This window comes from Rana temporaria, chromosome 8 (genome assembly GCF_905171775.1).
Source record: "Rana temporaria chromosome 8, aRanTem1.1, whole genome shotgun sequence".
NCBI lineage: Eukaryota > Metazoa > Chordata > Amphibia > Anura > Ranidae > Rana > Rana temporaria.
The window spans coordinates 168945631-168961545 of record NC_053496.1 but is presented as its reverse complement, the minus strand read 5'-3'; the positions used below and the strand labels follow the sequence as shown (position 1 = coordinate 168961545).

General features: G+C 47.0%; 1 protein-coding gene across 1 annotated transcript in view; it reads left to right on the top strand.

The window, feature by feature from the left end:
* LOC120910476 (zinc finger protein 84-like) overlaps positions 1-15915 on the top strand; it is a 33063-nt gene that overhangs the window by 117 nt on the left and 17031 nt on the right. Inside the window, exons 2-5 of the mRNA XM_040322233.1 lie at positions 8361-8527; positions 9917-10012; positions 11027-11167; positions 13461-14461. Of these exons, the coding sequence (XP_040178167.1) occupies positions 8491-8527; positions 9917-10012; positions 11027-11167; positions 13461-14461 (1275 nt within the window). The 5' untranslated portion in view covers positions 8361-8490. The remainder of the gene's footprint in view (positions 1-8360; positions 8528-9916; positions 10013-11026; positions 11168-13460; positions 14462-15915) is intronic.

Sequence of the window (15915 nt, the reverse complement as noted above, 5' to 3'; positions counted from 1 at the left end):
AAAATAATATATCTTTTTTTTTTTTTAGAGAAGGGGGTCAGCACTCTGTGTGGACTGGATGGGGGTTCATGTCATCCCCACAAATCCTCATCTTCCTGCAAGTCCTCTCATGTGTATAACATTAGATGGTCAGCTCTGTGGGGTCGGGGATGCTGTTCTCTGGAAAACTGAAACCTGCGTGTTCGCTGTCTAGTTTTCCATCTGTGATCAACAATTATAAATATGTCAATATTGGTAAGTACTTACGCATTTTACGTTCCTCTAGCTAGTGAATAGAGGGCGCTACACTGAGAGCAGCGAAGGGTCGTACTTACCCGAGACTTTCCATGGGCTGTAACGTACTAACCTTATATCTGTTCTAAGAAGAAAAATGTTACTGCGCTGATCTAATTATCCAGAGGTATTTAATCTCTGGGAATATGGACATAAGTGAAATATCAGGGCCACAATGTACCCAATCTTAAGTGTGAATAACCTGAATACAAACAATAAAAAATATAAGAAATATATGAGACATACAAATGTGACACAGTGATTTCAAACTTAAATCATATATCTAGATCAGTGTGTCAGCATACAATCCATATGCCACAGTGCTTCTATGAGAAAAATGGCTGTTGCTGCTACTGACCAACCTAATAGTGAAAACAATACGAAAGATATTACAAAAATATATATTATATATATATATGTGTGTGTAAAAACCCAATATGCAGTACGCCAACTGCACCGTGAGTTGTCCAATAACCAATATTGGAACAAAATAAAATAAAATAAATATCAATAAAAGTGAAATAATTATCAAACAACCATACAAATGTGCACTTAAAAATAGTCCAAATGACAGGCAATCTTGCTCTTATACAATAGGTTCCAGCAAACACAAGGTTCAATGTTGGTAATGCTGTGTACAGGAAAGTGCCGCTATCTCTTCCACCCGACAAAGATGTGCCACCATCACCAATGGTTAAAATCAACACTCACCAGACCCCAGATATTATTAGGCTCCAAAGTGGTGTCTTTTCTTTGTCGGTCAGTGGGTGTTGCCTCCTTTTCCCTTTTACAAGGTGTCATCAATTCCTCAAAAACAAGGGGCTCATCATGGTGTAGTATATTAAAATATGTATTTATTTAAAAAAGGTAAAAAAATATAACACTTACAATATAAAGTGCCTCTGACCGGCACTGAGTGTCTTTGGCAGTGTCAACCGTTAAAAGCCGCTGACCAGCATTTAAGTGGCGTCCTAAGAGGTGTGCTTGCCCCGCTGTGCTCCGCATGTATTGCTACAAGGGGTCCGTGCGCGCTGGTGTGCTGCACCCTCAATGTGTGTGTCCAAACAGCCTCTACGCGTTTCGCTAGTTGCGTCGTCAGGCTCTCAGGCACAGCGGGGCAAGCACACCTCTTAGGACGCCACTTAAATGCTGGTCAGCGGCTTTTAACGGTTGACACTGCCAAAGACACTCAGTGCCGGTCAGAGGCACTTTATATTGTAAGTGTTATATTTTTTTACCTTTTTTAAATAAATACATATTTTAATATACTACACCATGATGAGCCCCTTGTTTTTGAGGAATTGATGACACCTTGTAAAAGGGAAAAGGAGGCAACACCCACTGACCGACAAAGAAAAGACACCACTTTGGAGCCTAATAATATCTGGGGTCTGGTGAGTGTTGATTTTAACCATTGGTGATGGTGGCACATCTTTGTCGGGTGGAAGAGATAGCGGCACTTTCCTGTACACAGCATTACCAACATTGAACCTTGTGTTTGCTGGAACCTATTGTATAAGAGCAAGATTGCCTGTCATTTGGACTATTTTTAAGTGCAGCCAGCACATTGCACATTTGTATGGTTGTTTGATAATTATTTCACTTTTATTGATATTTATTTTATTTTATTTTGTTCCAATATTGGTTATTGGACAACTCACGGTGCAGTTGGCGTACTGCATATTGGGTTTTTACACACACACATATATATATATAATATATTTTTTTGTAATATCTTTCGTATTGTTTTCACTATTAGGTTGGTCAGTAGCAGCAACAGCCATTTTTCTCATAGAAGCACTGTGGCATATGGATTGTATGCTGACACACTGATCTAGATATATGATTTAAGTTTGAAATCACTGTGTCACATTTGTATGTCTCATATATTTCTTATATTTTTTATTGTTTGTATTCAGGTTATTCACACTTAAGATTGGGTACATTGTGGCCCTGATATTTCACTTATGTCCATATTCCCAGAGATTAAATACCTCTGGATAATTAGATCAGCGCAGTAACATTTTTCTTCTTAGAGCACTATTGACCCCCACTAAGGGCACACAGTACTGCAGCAGATCACAGTTCACTATTTATTTATTTATTTATTTTCTTTTGCGCCGGTGACACTCACAACCAATTGTTTTAACCTTATATCTGATTGCTTTCAATCAGGGGTCTCAAACTGGCAGCCCTCCAACTACAAGTCCCATGAGGCATTGCAAGGCTGACAGCAGTGGCGTCACTAGGGTTGGTGTCACCCGGTGCGGTAAAACATGGTGTCACCCCCCCCTCTGTCTAGGCTGCCCAGCACCAAGCAGGCAGCGCACAGGCACGGGGCGCACCCCAAACCAGCCCCTGTAAATGATAGTATAGGGCAATATAGTGGCAGCCTGGCAGGTTAGGGTAGTATAGAGTGGTATAGTGGCATGTTGGTGTAGTGGGGTGGTATAGGACAGGTTAAGGTGGTATAGGGCATGTTGGGGTGATATAGGGTAGTTTGGGGTGGTATAGGGCAAGTTAGGGTTGCATAGGGCAGATTGGGGTGGTATAGGGCAAGTTAGGGTTGCATAGGGCAGATTGGGGTGGTATAGGGCAAGTTAGGGTTGCATAGGGCAGATTGGGGTGGTATAGGGCAAGTTAGGGTGGTACAGGGCAGGTTAGGGTGGCATAGGGCAAGTTGGGATGGCATGGGAAAGGTTGGAGTGGCACAGGGCAAGTTAGGGTGGCATTGGGCAGGTTGGGGTGGTATAGGGCAAGTTATGGTGGCATAGGGCAGATTGGGGTGGTACAGGGCATGTTAGGGTGGCACAGGGCAAGTTGGGGTGGCATGGGAAAGTTTGGGGTGGCACAGGGCAGGCTGGGGTGGCACAGGGCAGGCTGGGGTGGCACAGGGCAGGCTGGGGTGGCACAGGGCAGGCTGGGGTGGCACAGGGCAGGCTGGGGGGGGGGTACAGGGCAGGCTGGGGTGGTATAGGGCTGTTTGGGGTGGTACAGGGCAAGCTGGGGTGGTACAGGGCAGGCTGGGTGATACAGGGCAGGCTGGGTGATACAGGGCAGGCTGGGGTGGCACAGGGCAGGCTGGGCATGTCAGCTAAAAAAAAACAAAAAAAAATAAAAAAACGGGATGGTGTCACCCCTCTAGCGGGTGTCACCCGGTGCGGACCGCACCCCCCTAGCAACGCCTCTGGCAGACAGTAACAACCATGACTACCTTAGGCAGAGGCATTATGGGGCTTGTAGTTCCACAACAGCTGGAGGGCCACCAGTTTGAGACTAAGGTGACCACATTTCCAAACAGCCATTCGGGGACACCTCCCCCGCTCAAATTCATTTGCTCACCTTCTAAGCTGGACTTGTCTTGTGTGGTGGTGAGCGGTTGAGAGCGGAGGTCTATGTTCGTTCGTTCCCTGGTCCAGGACTCCAGGCAGTTGGGTGGCTCGGGCCGTGGGAGGGAGGAGAATGGAGAAGTCGGGCAATGGGAGTGCTGCAGGAGTCGGGACGGGCACTGGGCAGCTGAGCTGTGGATCTGGATCTAAGCCAGCCAGCACTGCAGAATGCCACTGGCTGGAGGAGTCGGGACGCAGGAGGAGAGTGTTACCGAGTCGCTCTCTGGACAGGCTGCTCTCTCTGCTGCGGGCAAAGAAGGAGAGGAGGTGGGTGGACTCAGAGTCTAGCTCAGGGCAGCACTGGCTCATTTTGAGAGACTCTCTGCGAATGTGACGTCACTTGTTGCTAGACGCCAGGCGGGGTGGCCTTAGCAACCAGTTTGGCAATAGTTTATAAAGGTGGCTGTGTGTCCTTATTTCATTGCGGGACACTGTATTGTCCCGGAATGAAGGTTACCCGGGACGAAAATATGAATTGCGGGACAATCCGGGACACGTGGGCACCCTATTTGAGACCCATGCTTTAAATGAACTTTATTTGGAAATCAATTCTACCATGCAGCCACTGCAAAGACCAAGTCACTTTCTGGGCTAGAAGGCGCGCACACTTAGTGCATTACCAAAAAAAAATAATAGAATTGTAAAATCGATGAAAAAAAATGGATGCTCACAATATGTCAATTAGACATGAGCCATAAAAACACAGTGCTGAACAGGAGGGACATAGAGCTAGGCTACTTCTTCAGAGCTAGGCTACTCCTGAAGAAGGGGGTTCGCCCCCGAAACACGTCAGTTTACACCCCGTGTTATATGGCACATCTATCGTATATACTTGCGTATAAGCCAAGTTTTTCAGCACATTTTTTGTGCTGAAAAGCCCCCCTTGAGTCTGTGTCCATCTACATAGCCGATCAGCCTGTGCTATGCTCAGATGGCAGCCAACCAGTGTAAAAAAGCCGCACCTCCTCCTCGTCCTCATCCATAATAGGGGAACACTCAGTTTTCCAGCAGTGAGTCAGTGTTCCGCCTCTCACGGACATCCTCGTCCCACAGACAAGGACGAGAGGATGTCCGTGATGGGCTGAACACTGACTCACTGCTGGGAAACTGAGTGTTCTGCCTATCACGGATGAGGAGGAGGCGCGGCTTTTGTACACTGGATGGATGCCTGCCGTCTGTCTGCATGACACAGGCTGATCAGGTATGCAGATGGGCACAGTGAGGCTTGCGGTGGGCACAGTGAGGCTTGCGGTGGGCACAGTGAGGCTTGCGGTGGGCACAGTGAGGCTTGCGGTGGGCACAGTGAGGCTGCAATGGGCACAGTGAGGCTTGCATTCAGCACAGTGAGGCTTGCATTCAGCACAGTGAGGCTTGCATTCAGCACAGTGAGGCTTGCAATGGGCACAGTGAGGCATGCGATGGGCACAGTGAGGCATGCGATGGGCACAGTGAGGCATGCGATGGGCACAGTGAGGCATGCGATGGGCACAGTGAGGCTGGCGATGGGCACAGTGAGGCTGGCGATGGGCACAGTGAGGCTGGCGATGGGCACAGTGAGGCATGCGATGGGCACAGTGAATCATGCGATGCGCACAGTGAGGCTGGCGATGGGCACAGTGAGGCTGGCGATGGGCACAGTGAGGCTGGCGATGGGCACAGTGAGGCTTGCATTCATCACAGTGAGGCTTGCATTCATCACAGTGAGGCTTGCAATGAGCACAGTGAGGCTTGCGATGGGCACAGTGAGGCTTGTGATGGGCACAGTGAGGCTTGTGATGGGCACAGTGAGGCTTGTGATGGGCACAGTGAGGCTTGTGATGGGCATTGTTGACCCTCTTTTCACTTACAGTAGCTGTTGCATTTCCTACCCTAGCCTGTATAAGTCAATACGTTTCCCCATTTTTTTGTGGTAAAATTAGGTGCGTCGGCTTATATTCGGGTCCCTCCTGTTCTGCATTGTGTTTTTATGGCTCATGTATAATTAACATCTTGTGAGTATCCATTTTTTAATGATTTTTCTGTTCAATTAAATATTTTTGGTAATGCGCTAGGTGTGCCCGCCTTCTATTTTTGTTTGTTTTTAATAGTACTACCGGACCGCCCAGTCTGAAGAAGGCAGCGACTGCCTAGATTTTTGGCGATTACCCGCTGTCCTTGTATTTCTACACTGAAGAAGACCTCTTGGCTCTTGAAGGGACACCACCACGCGTCTGCTAATGCCACGTGGTTCTGTGTGGCACATTTTTTTGCAAATCCGTCAGGGGCTTCTTTATTGTGTTTCTCATCCATAGGGCAGCCCATTAAAATGAATAGGCTGCCCTACGTGCCACGCTGATCTCAGCCACTTCCTATCTAGTGACAACAGTGGACCATGCCTATGTAATATTTGTTCATATGGCCATTTGTAGTCTCCATCGGGAGCCCCTGTGACAGGGTGACAACACAGAAGCACAGTTATGAGACCAGGAATCTAGGAGCCAGCTAAAAAAGTTAGGAGCCAGAAAACGTCCCGACGAGCTTGTGCGCAGAAGCGAACACATACGTGAGCAGCGCCCGCATATGTAAACGGTGTTTAAACCACACATGTGAGGTATCGCCGCGATTGGTAGAGCGAGAGCAATAATTCTAGCCCTAGTCCTCCTCTGTAACTCAAAACATGCAACCTGTAGAATTTTTTAAACGTCGCCTATGGAGATTTTAAAGGGTAAAAGTTTGTCGGCATTCCACGAGCGGACGTAATTTTGAAGCGTGACATGTTGGGTATGAATTTACTCGGCGTAACATTATCTTTCACAATATTAAAAAAAATTGGGATAACTTTACTGTTGTCTTATTTTTTAATTAAAAAAAGTGTAATTTTTTCCCCAAAAAAGTGCGCTTGTAAGACCGCTGCGCAAATACGGCGTGACAGAAAGTATTGCAACGATCGCCATTTTATTCTCTAGGGTGTTATGATAAAAAATATATATAATGTTTGGGGGTTCTAATTAGAGGGAAGAAGATGGCAGTGAAAATAGTGAAAAATAGTGAAAAATTACATTAGAATTGCTGTTTAACTTGTAATGCTTAACTTGTAATACCAACGGCCACCACCAGATGGCGCCAGCTCACACATCTGGTGGTAATAACTTGTAATACCAACGGCTCACCACCAGATGGCGCCAGCTCACAGCCCCCCCTTCCAAGCCAAGTCGCCAGGACCCGGTTTCTAGTCGCCATGGCGACCTGGCGCCCGGGATTTGTCGAGCCCTGTATGAGACAGGGTCAGAGCGTTGTCACCCTTAAACCGGAAGTGTCTGAACAATGGCAATGTCCACTAGTGCTTTCTGTCATGGTACAAGGAATTTGACATGGGAGTTTTTTTGGCAGACCAATTAGCTCATGCTTTACATTGCCCAAAGGTGTATTTGTTAATATTATTTGCACAATATTGGAGGGTTGGCTTTCATCTCTGTTTACAAGGCCATACCATCATAATCAAGGTCACGTGAAACAAATATATTCCAACAGTGCATGCAAGGTATTCCTCACCAGTCCTGCTCTCTAGCTCCCTTGCTCGCCTTCAGGACTTTTCCAGAGTCTCTCCCAACCTCTGGAACTCCCTGCCCCGGTATGTCCGATCAGCCCCTCCCCTGTCCACCTTTAGGAAATCCCTGAAAACTCATTTATTCAGGGAAGCCTATCCCACACCCACTTAACAACTGTCCCCGAGCCACCCCCATCAAAACATTCCCTGCAGCTATTATCTTTTGTACCACAACCCCTCCCTTTAGAATGTAAGCTCCACGAGCCGGGCCCTCCTGTACCTTCTGTATTGAACTGTATGTACTTGTGCTGTCCCCCCTCTACATTGTAAAGCGCTGCGTAAACTGTTGGCGCTATATAAATCGTGTATAATAATAATAATGACAAAGGCCCGGATTCTCGTAGCACTTACGCCGACGTACCTCTAGATACGCCGCGTAAGTGCACAGATGCGCCGTCGTATCTATGCGCCGGACTCTTAATACAAGATACGCCTGAAACGTGGCTTCATCCGACCGACGTAAGTTCCCTACGCCGTCGTATCTTGGGCGCATGTTTACGCTGGCCGCAAGGGGCGCTTCCATTGATTTACGCGTCGAATATGTAAATGACCGAGATACGCCGATTCACGAACGTACTTTCGCCCGTTTACGTAAGGCGTACGTCCGGCGTAAAGTTATTCCACAGATAGGAGGCGCATCCCATGCAAAGGTATGGACCACGTAACAGCCGTCGTATTTTACGTCGTTTACGTAGTACTACGTGAATAGGGCTGGGCGTAGGTTACGTTCAGTGATTCAACGTATCTTAGGCGTTTGTTCCGACGTGATTCTGAGCATGTGCACTGGGAACGCTCCACGGGATGGCGCATGCGCCGTTTGTTCGGACATTCATTTGCATGGGGTCACGCTTCATTTACATGTATCACGCCCACCTTGCACCTACTTTGAATTAGGCGGGCTTACGCCGACGAATTTACGTTACGCCAGCGCGACGTAGGGAGCGAGTGCTTTGTGAATTCTGTTCTTGCCTCTCTGTGTTACGTCGGCGTAGCGCATATGAGATGCGCTACGCCGGCATAAAGATGCGCCAATCTACCTGAATCCAAAATTGTTAATCTCCATAGGTAGCATTCCAACGCTTAGCATTGTTGGTTTTTTACCCTTGTTACAGCCTGAATGAGCACAGATTGTCATGGAGCGATCTTCCTGAGCACAGACATCTGACAGGACTTTACAGGCCAGCTTTATCGATAAACTTCAGCAAGTGAACAAAGTCCAAGGATTAGAAGGAGGACCTCTTGATGGAGAATCGGACCCCCATCACAAGTTCGGGAACAGGTACATTACTTTTTTTTTATAAGGAGGCATGGATTGGGATGAGGGGGGCACTGAAACCTGAGTGTCCATAAAGTAGACACCCCATTCAGCTACCTGGCTATATTTGGATGATGTCATCAGTGAACATCCCAGAACTTTGTTTACATTCATCTGTTAGCTAAGAAATCTCCCTGCAGGAGCTAAATTAGACCAGGGATTTATTATTGGTTGCTAGGATGCCGGCGGATGCTGCTGGCATCCTAGCAACCCACACGACCTGAGTGGGAAGCTGTAACATTCATCAGAGCTTCCCAGCACATACCTGCCTGACTCTGAGCACCTAAACTCCAGCTTTGATTAAGCATAGGTTGTGATAAACCAGAAACATTATGCAAATGTTTAATTGAATTGCCACCAGTATGTGCCCAGTGGGGGAGTCAGGAGCCATCGGCTTCGATTAGACTACACAAATATATATAGTGGCGCTAGAGGGATGTACTAATCATCTAAACATCATGGCCCGGATTCACAAAGCACTTGCGCTGACGTATCTCAAGATACGCCAACGTAAGTACAAATGTGCGCCGTCATATCTATGCGCCGACCCACATACTAAGATACGCCTAAAAATAGGCTTCCTACGATCGACGTAACTTGCCTACGCCGTCGTATCGTGGGCGCATATTTACGCTGGGCGCATTTGCCGCTTCCATTGATTTTCTATGCACATATGCAAATGAGGGAGATACGCCGATTCACGAACGTACTTGCGCCCGGCGCATAATATACACGGTTTGCGTAAGTCGTATGTCCGGCGTAAAGTTATTCCCCATATGTGAGGCGCAACCCATGCAAAGGTATGGACCAGGGAACACAAGCCGTAGTATTTTACGTCGTTTACGTTGTACGTGAATATGGCTGGGCGTAGGCAACGTTCACTCCGTAGGCAGTGATCCCTCGTATGTTAGGCATTTGTTCCGACGTGATTCTGAGCATGCACACTGGGATGCGTCCACGGAACGGCGCATGCGCCGTTTGTTATTCGTATCTGTCTGCCGCTCGGCCCATCATTTGCATGGGGTCATGCCTCATTTGCATGGCTCACGCCCACTTCCACTTACGACGACTTACGCCAAGGAAACCCAGTGCAGATTTGGCAGCACTGGCTTTGTGAATTCGGTGCATGCCTTTCTGCGCTAGGTCGGCATAGCGTATACGAGATACGCTACGGCTGTATAAATATGCGCCAATGTATGTGAATCCGGGCCCATAAGATTAATCCTTTCTATTAGACTCCGGCTCTCCTGCGCTACCAACTAAAAGTTGTAACCAGTCTCCCCCCTAGCCACACTCTCTGGGGTCTCCCATACATCTCAGTACAGGGGGCTTCACTCTCATCTTTATTCACAGACATCAGGGCCGCTCAGAGAGAAGTCAAACCTGAGGAGGAGGAAGAAGGACTTGTGAGGATTAAAGTGGAGGAAATCCCTATACAGATCGGCATTGGTAAGTAATAAACACTAAGGGCTAGATTCAGGTAGGGGCGCGCATTGTTACGGCGGCGCAGCGTATCGTATTTACGCTACGCCGCCGTAAGTTAGAGAGGCAAGTGCTGTATTCACAAAGCACTTGCCTCCTAAGTTACGGCGGCGTAGCGTAAATGGGGCCGGCGTAAGCGCGCGTAATTCAAATGAGGATGAGGGGGCGTGTTTTATGTTGATTCTTGGTGACCCGACGTGATTGACGTTTTTCCCGAACGGCGCATGCGCCGTCCGTGGAATTTCCCAGTGTGCATTGCTCCAAAGTACGTCGCAAGGACGTCATTGGTTTCGATGTGAACGTAAATTACGTCCAGCCCTATTCGCGAATGACTTATGCAAACGACGTAAAAAATTCAAAATTTGACGCAGGAACGACGTCCATACTTAACATTGCGTATGCCTCATAATAGCAGATGCAACCTTGCGCCGAAAAAACCTAACGTAAACGACGTAAAAAATTAGCGCCGGGCGTATGTAAATTTGTGAATTGGCGTATCTAGGTCATTTGCATATTCTACGCCGAAAACGACAGAAGCGCCACCTAGCAGCCAGCGTAAATATGCACCCTAAGATACGCCAGTCGGATCTTAGGCTAATGTCAGCGTATCTTGCTTTCTGAATACAGAAAGGAGATACGCCGGCGCAGCTTTGAATTTACACAGCGTATCTATAGATACGCTGGCGTAATTCAATGCTGAATCTAGAGAAGAGTCCCAGATCCTCCTTGCTCAGTCACTACAACAATCTCTTCTCCCCTCCCCCCTCCTCTGTCAGTAGACAGTAATGGGGAGACAGTATGTGCCCAGTGGGGGAGTCAGGAGCCATCAGACTCTATTAGACTCCGGCTCTCCTCCTCACATCATGTCATTGTGTGTTACCAGCCAAGAGACGTGGCCAGTCTCCTCCCCCCACACACACACTCTCTGGGGTCTCTCATACATCCAAGTACACAGGGCTTCACTCTCATCTCTATTCACAGATCCTGGAGGCACCAGAGAGACTTCTAGATATCTCAAAGCTGAGGATGAGCCGGAAGAAGACATGAAATCTGAAGAAGAAGGAGGAGGAGGAGGAGAAGAAGAAGAAGAAGAAGAGGAAATTCCTTTAGAGATTGGAACAGGTGGGCAATACTGTGAGACTCGGACCCTCTTATGTCTAAAATCATCCTATGTCCACTAGGGGCATAGGATGACTGAGAAATGATATTTTGGACTACCTAAGAGGGGATTATTATGTAATTATTATCCACAATATATTCCAGGATATCTGTGAGAACTATTTGCTGGTTGTTGTTTCTGAACTCAAAGGGTTGGTTGTAAGAGTGACTCATTCATAGATGCTAATGTCCTCGCTTCCAGCCATCTCTGTTCTCTGTGCTAATTGACCCTGCTATTGTGAGAAGATGTCATGTGTTTACACTTATGATAATGTGTCGGGATGTCTACCTTGAAAGGTCATGTCTCGGAGTCAGCTCGTCTGGGTAAATTATTAGTTAATTAGCTCATGTTAATTTATGTTCTGGTTACCTCTTTAAACTGTATATAAGGCTGTATTCTTGGTTCTATTAAACTCTCCGGGATAGATTCAGATAGATTAGCGGATCTTTAGATCCGCGTAATCTATCAGATTTACGATCTGCCGGCGCAATTTTGCGAGGCTAGTGCAGTATTCAGAAAGCACTTACCTCCAAACTTGCGCCGGCGGATCGTAACTCCCCAGTGCTCATGCTCCAAATGACGTCGCTAGGACGTCATTGGTTTCGGCGTCAACGTAAATTACGGCCATCCGTATTCTCGACCGACTTACTCAAACAACGTAAAAACTCGGCGCGGGAACGACGGCCATACTTAACATTGGATACGCCGCATATAGCAGGGGTAAGTATACGCCGGAAAAAGCCGAACGCAAACGACGTAAAAAAAAAGCGATAGGCGGGCGTTCGTTTCTGAATCGGCGGAAATCGCCGTCGTATCTCTTTCTGAATCTCCCCCTCCATGTTTAGCACACAAACAAGTCTCGTCTGTCTACCTTGAAAGGTCAGGTCTCGGAGTCACCTCGTCTGGGTAAATGATTAGTTAATTAGCTCATGTTAATTTATGTTCTGGTTACCTCTTTAAAAACTGTATATAAGGCTGTATTCTTGGTTCTATTAAACTCTCCATGTTTAGCACACAAACAAGTCTCGTCTCGTCGTGTGTTGAGGGTAGCTGGAATATCTGATATCTATATCCAGACTGATAGGAAACGGTATATGACGGAAGCACTCAATCGGAGTGTGGGACGTTCCGTTACAAATACAAACTACATATAGAACATGACCAAGCATCTGCTTAAGTCAATACAATGATCCTTTCTTTTGCCTGCCAGGAACTTTTAATAAATTAACAATTTAACTGCGCGAGAGCCAGTTTCAGATTAGACACACGCTAGGTGTGATGAGAACCCCAAAGCCAGTATTGCAATGAACAAGCCATGGGGGCTCCCTTACAATATTTCTACTCTTACTGCTTCCTTTTAAACTCGGCTGCCAAGAGGTATTTGGTATCCTCTTTGTTGGATTCCTCCGAAAACTGAACATTATGGACATGGACTGAGTGGCCCGGATTCAGAAAGAATTGCGCTCTATTTGCGGAGGAGCAGGGCAACGATTTTGCCCTTCGCCCCCGCAAATATTTTGCGCTGCCCTCGATTCACGGAGCAGTAGCTCTGTAAATTGCGAGGGCGCGCCGGCAGAATTGCCCGGCGTAAGCGCGCGCAATGTAAATGATCCCGCCGGGGGCGGGAATCATTTAAATTAGGCCCGCGCCGAGCGTAGAGCGCATGCTCCGTCAGGAAACTTTCCCCGACGTGCATTGCGGCAAATGACGTCGCAAGGACGTCATTTGCTTCAAAGTGAGCGTGAATGGCGCCCAGCGCCATTCACGATTCACTTACGCAAACAACGTAAAATTCGAACGTCGCGACGCGGGAACGCCGGGTATAGTTCAGCATTGGCTGCCCCTGCTATTAGAAGGGGCAGCCTTACGCTAAACACGCCGTACGGAAACGACGTAACTTGCGTACGCAGGGGGCGCGCAACATTGTGAATCGGCGTAAGTATGCAATTTGCATACTATACGATGACCACAATGGGAACGCCCCCTAGCGGTCATCGCAAGAATGCGGCCTAAAATCTGCGTGGCATAAGAGCCTTATGCCACGCAGATTTTAGGCTGCAGTCGGCGTAACGAGTTCTCTGAATCAGGAGAACTCGTTACGCCGGCGCAAGTCAGCAACTATGGTTACGCAGGCGCAATTGCTTACTGAATCTGGGCCAGTGTCTTGGTTGTGAGGATTCATATTAGCATGTTGTCTTGATGTTAAATTGGACTAAAGTTCTCCTTCTAAACAATTTTATAATTCTTATTCTCCAGATGGACAATACAATCAGATAAACCAAGAGGTCCATCAAACTATCTCTCCAGGAGGTGAAATAGACTATAATAGTGAAACATTTGATTCTTCTGAAGAAAACCCTATTCTCCACCCAGTACTTCAAAGTGTTCATCTATCACCTGACCCCTCTACTCTAAATGGGTGTTTTCCTCATCCTTCTCCTCTGATCATCCACCATGGATCTCAACGGGAAGGTACAATTTATTCCAAGCATGGTGAATGTTTTGCCCGAAAGGAGGACCTCACTTCACGCCAGAGATCCCAGGAACGAGAGAAGCCATATCCATGTTCAGAATGTGGGAAATGTTTCTCTCGGAGATCGCATGTTATCACCCATGAAAAGCTTCATACAGGGGAGAAACCATATTCTTGTTCCCAATGTGGGAAATGTTTTACCCGTAGAGACAATCTTTTAATACACCAGAGGTCTCACACGGGGGAAAAGCCATATTCATGTGTGGATTGTGAAAAATCTTTTAGCGGCAGAGGCAGTCTTCTTATACACCAGAGAACGCACACTGGGGAGAAGCCGTATTCCTGTTTGGAATGTGGAAGGTGTTTTTCCCAAAAGCGGGAAGTCATTAGACACCAGAGGACTCACACGGGAGAGAAGCCATATAGTTGTCGTGAATGTGGCAAACTGTTTTCTTTTAATTCAGATCTTACGAAGCACAAGAGGGTCCACACGGGGGAGAAGCCGTATCCGTGTTCGGAGTGCGGGAAACGTTTTTCGCACAAAGGGAATCTCGTGTCCCACCAGAAGACCCACACGGGGGAGAAACCCTATTCATGCTCTGAATGTGGCAAATGTTTTTGTCAGAAAAAGGAGCTAATTATCCACCAGAGAACTCACACCGGAGAGAGACCATTTTTCTGTCCTGAATGTGGGAAGGGTTTTTCTCAGAAAGGAAACCTCATCACGCATTCGAAGACCCATGCCGGGAAGATACCATATTCGAGTCGAGATGTGGAGAACATTTAACTGAACGATGGCTGATAGATGCTAGAATGGGAATGGAGAAAATGTTTTTTTAGGAGAGTCATCTCTTAAAAAAAGAGGGGCCGCATTCACGTAGGAGAGCGCATCTTTGTGCGGGTGTAACATATCCTATTTACGTTACGCCTCCGCAACTTTGACAGGCAAGTGCAGTATTCTCAAAGCAAAGTAGCGTAAATAGGCCGGCGTAAGCCCGCCTAATTCAAATGTGGAAGATGTGGGAGTGTGTTATGTAAATTTATTGTGACCCCACGTAAATGACGCTTTTTAACAGCGCATGCGCCGTCCGTGAAAGTATCCCAGTGCGCATGCTCCAAATTAACCCGCAAAAAGCCAATGCTTTTGACGTGAACGTAAATGACGCCCAGCCCTATTCGCGATCGACTTACGCAAACGTTGTAAAACGTGAAAAATTAGACGCTGTTCCGACGTCCATACCTAACATTGTCACTCCTCATCTACGCCTCAAAAAGCAGGGGTAACTTTACGCCGGAAAAAGCCTAAGGTAAACGGCGTATCTGTACTGCGCCGGGCGTACGTTCGTGAATAGGCGTATCTAGCTGATTTACATATTTCTAGGCGTAAATCAGCGTACACTCCCCTAGAGGCCAGCGTAAATATGCAGTTAAGATACAATGGCGTAAGAGACTTACGCTGGTCGTATCTTAGAGAAATGTTGGCGTATCTGATTCTTTGAATCAGGCGCCAAGATACAACGCCTCAGACTCAGAGATACGACGGCGTATCTGGAGATACGCCGTCGTATCTCCTACGTGAATCCGGGCCGAGAAGTTCATATGAAGAGGTAATTTTTATGATTGAAATATAGTTGTTTTACCTTGGGGGAGACTGAGGCTGAATGAATTGTGTGACATTTGAAGAGTAACTTCCATTGAGACTAAAAGCCTTGTGGTTGGGACAAAACGCGTAGGGGGGTGGCGTTACCTGGATGGAGTCTAGGCTGCTCCTACTTTTTACACAGGGGTTATGTGTGAAGGGAGGAGTTGGGAGGTCTGTCAGCTTTGATTGAGAGGTACAGTATTGATTGGGAAATTGCATATCTCATATTTCCTTATTAAATTTGCCTCACAATATCTAAGAACGCCTCCAAGATCCTGGTTACCTTAGATAACTTTATACCAAAGGAATGTCATTACAAACTGACCAAGTACATAAAAGGTCAAGTATACATCACAGATGTATGTCACTATTGGATTTCCCTTCACATTGTATCCCTGTGATACCAAAATAAGAACTTAGGGCTAGGAAGAGGTTCCTGGCACAGATAGGCACTGATACAAGGTAATGCCGCGTACACACGACCGTTATTCATGTCATTTAAAAAAAAAAAACATTTTTCTTGACGTGATTCCTCTCAAGCCTGCCTTGCATACACACGATCATGAAAAAAAATGCTCGAGCAAAGCGCGGTGACG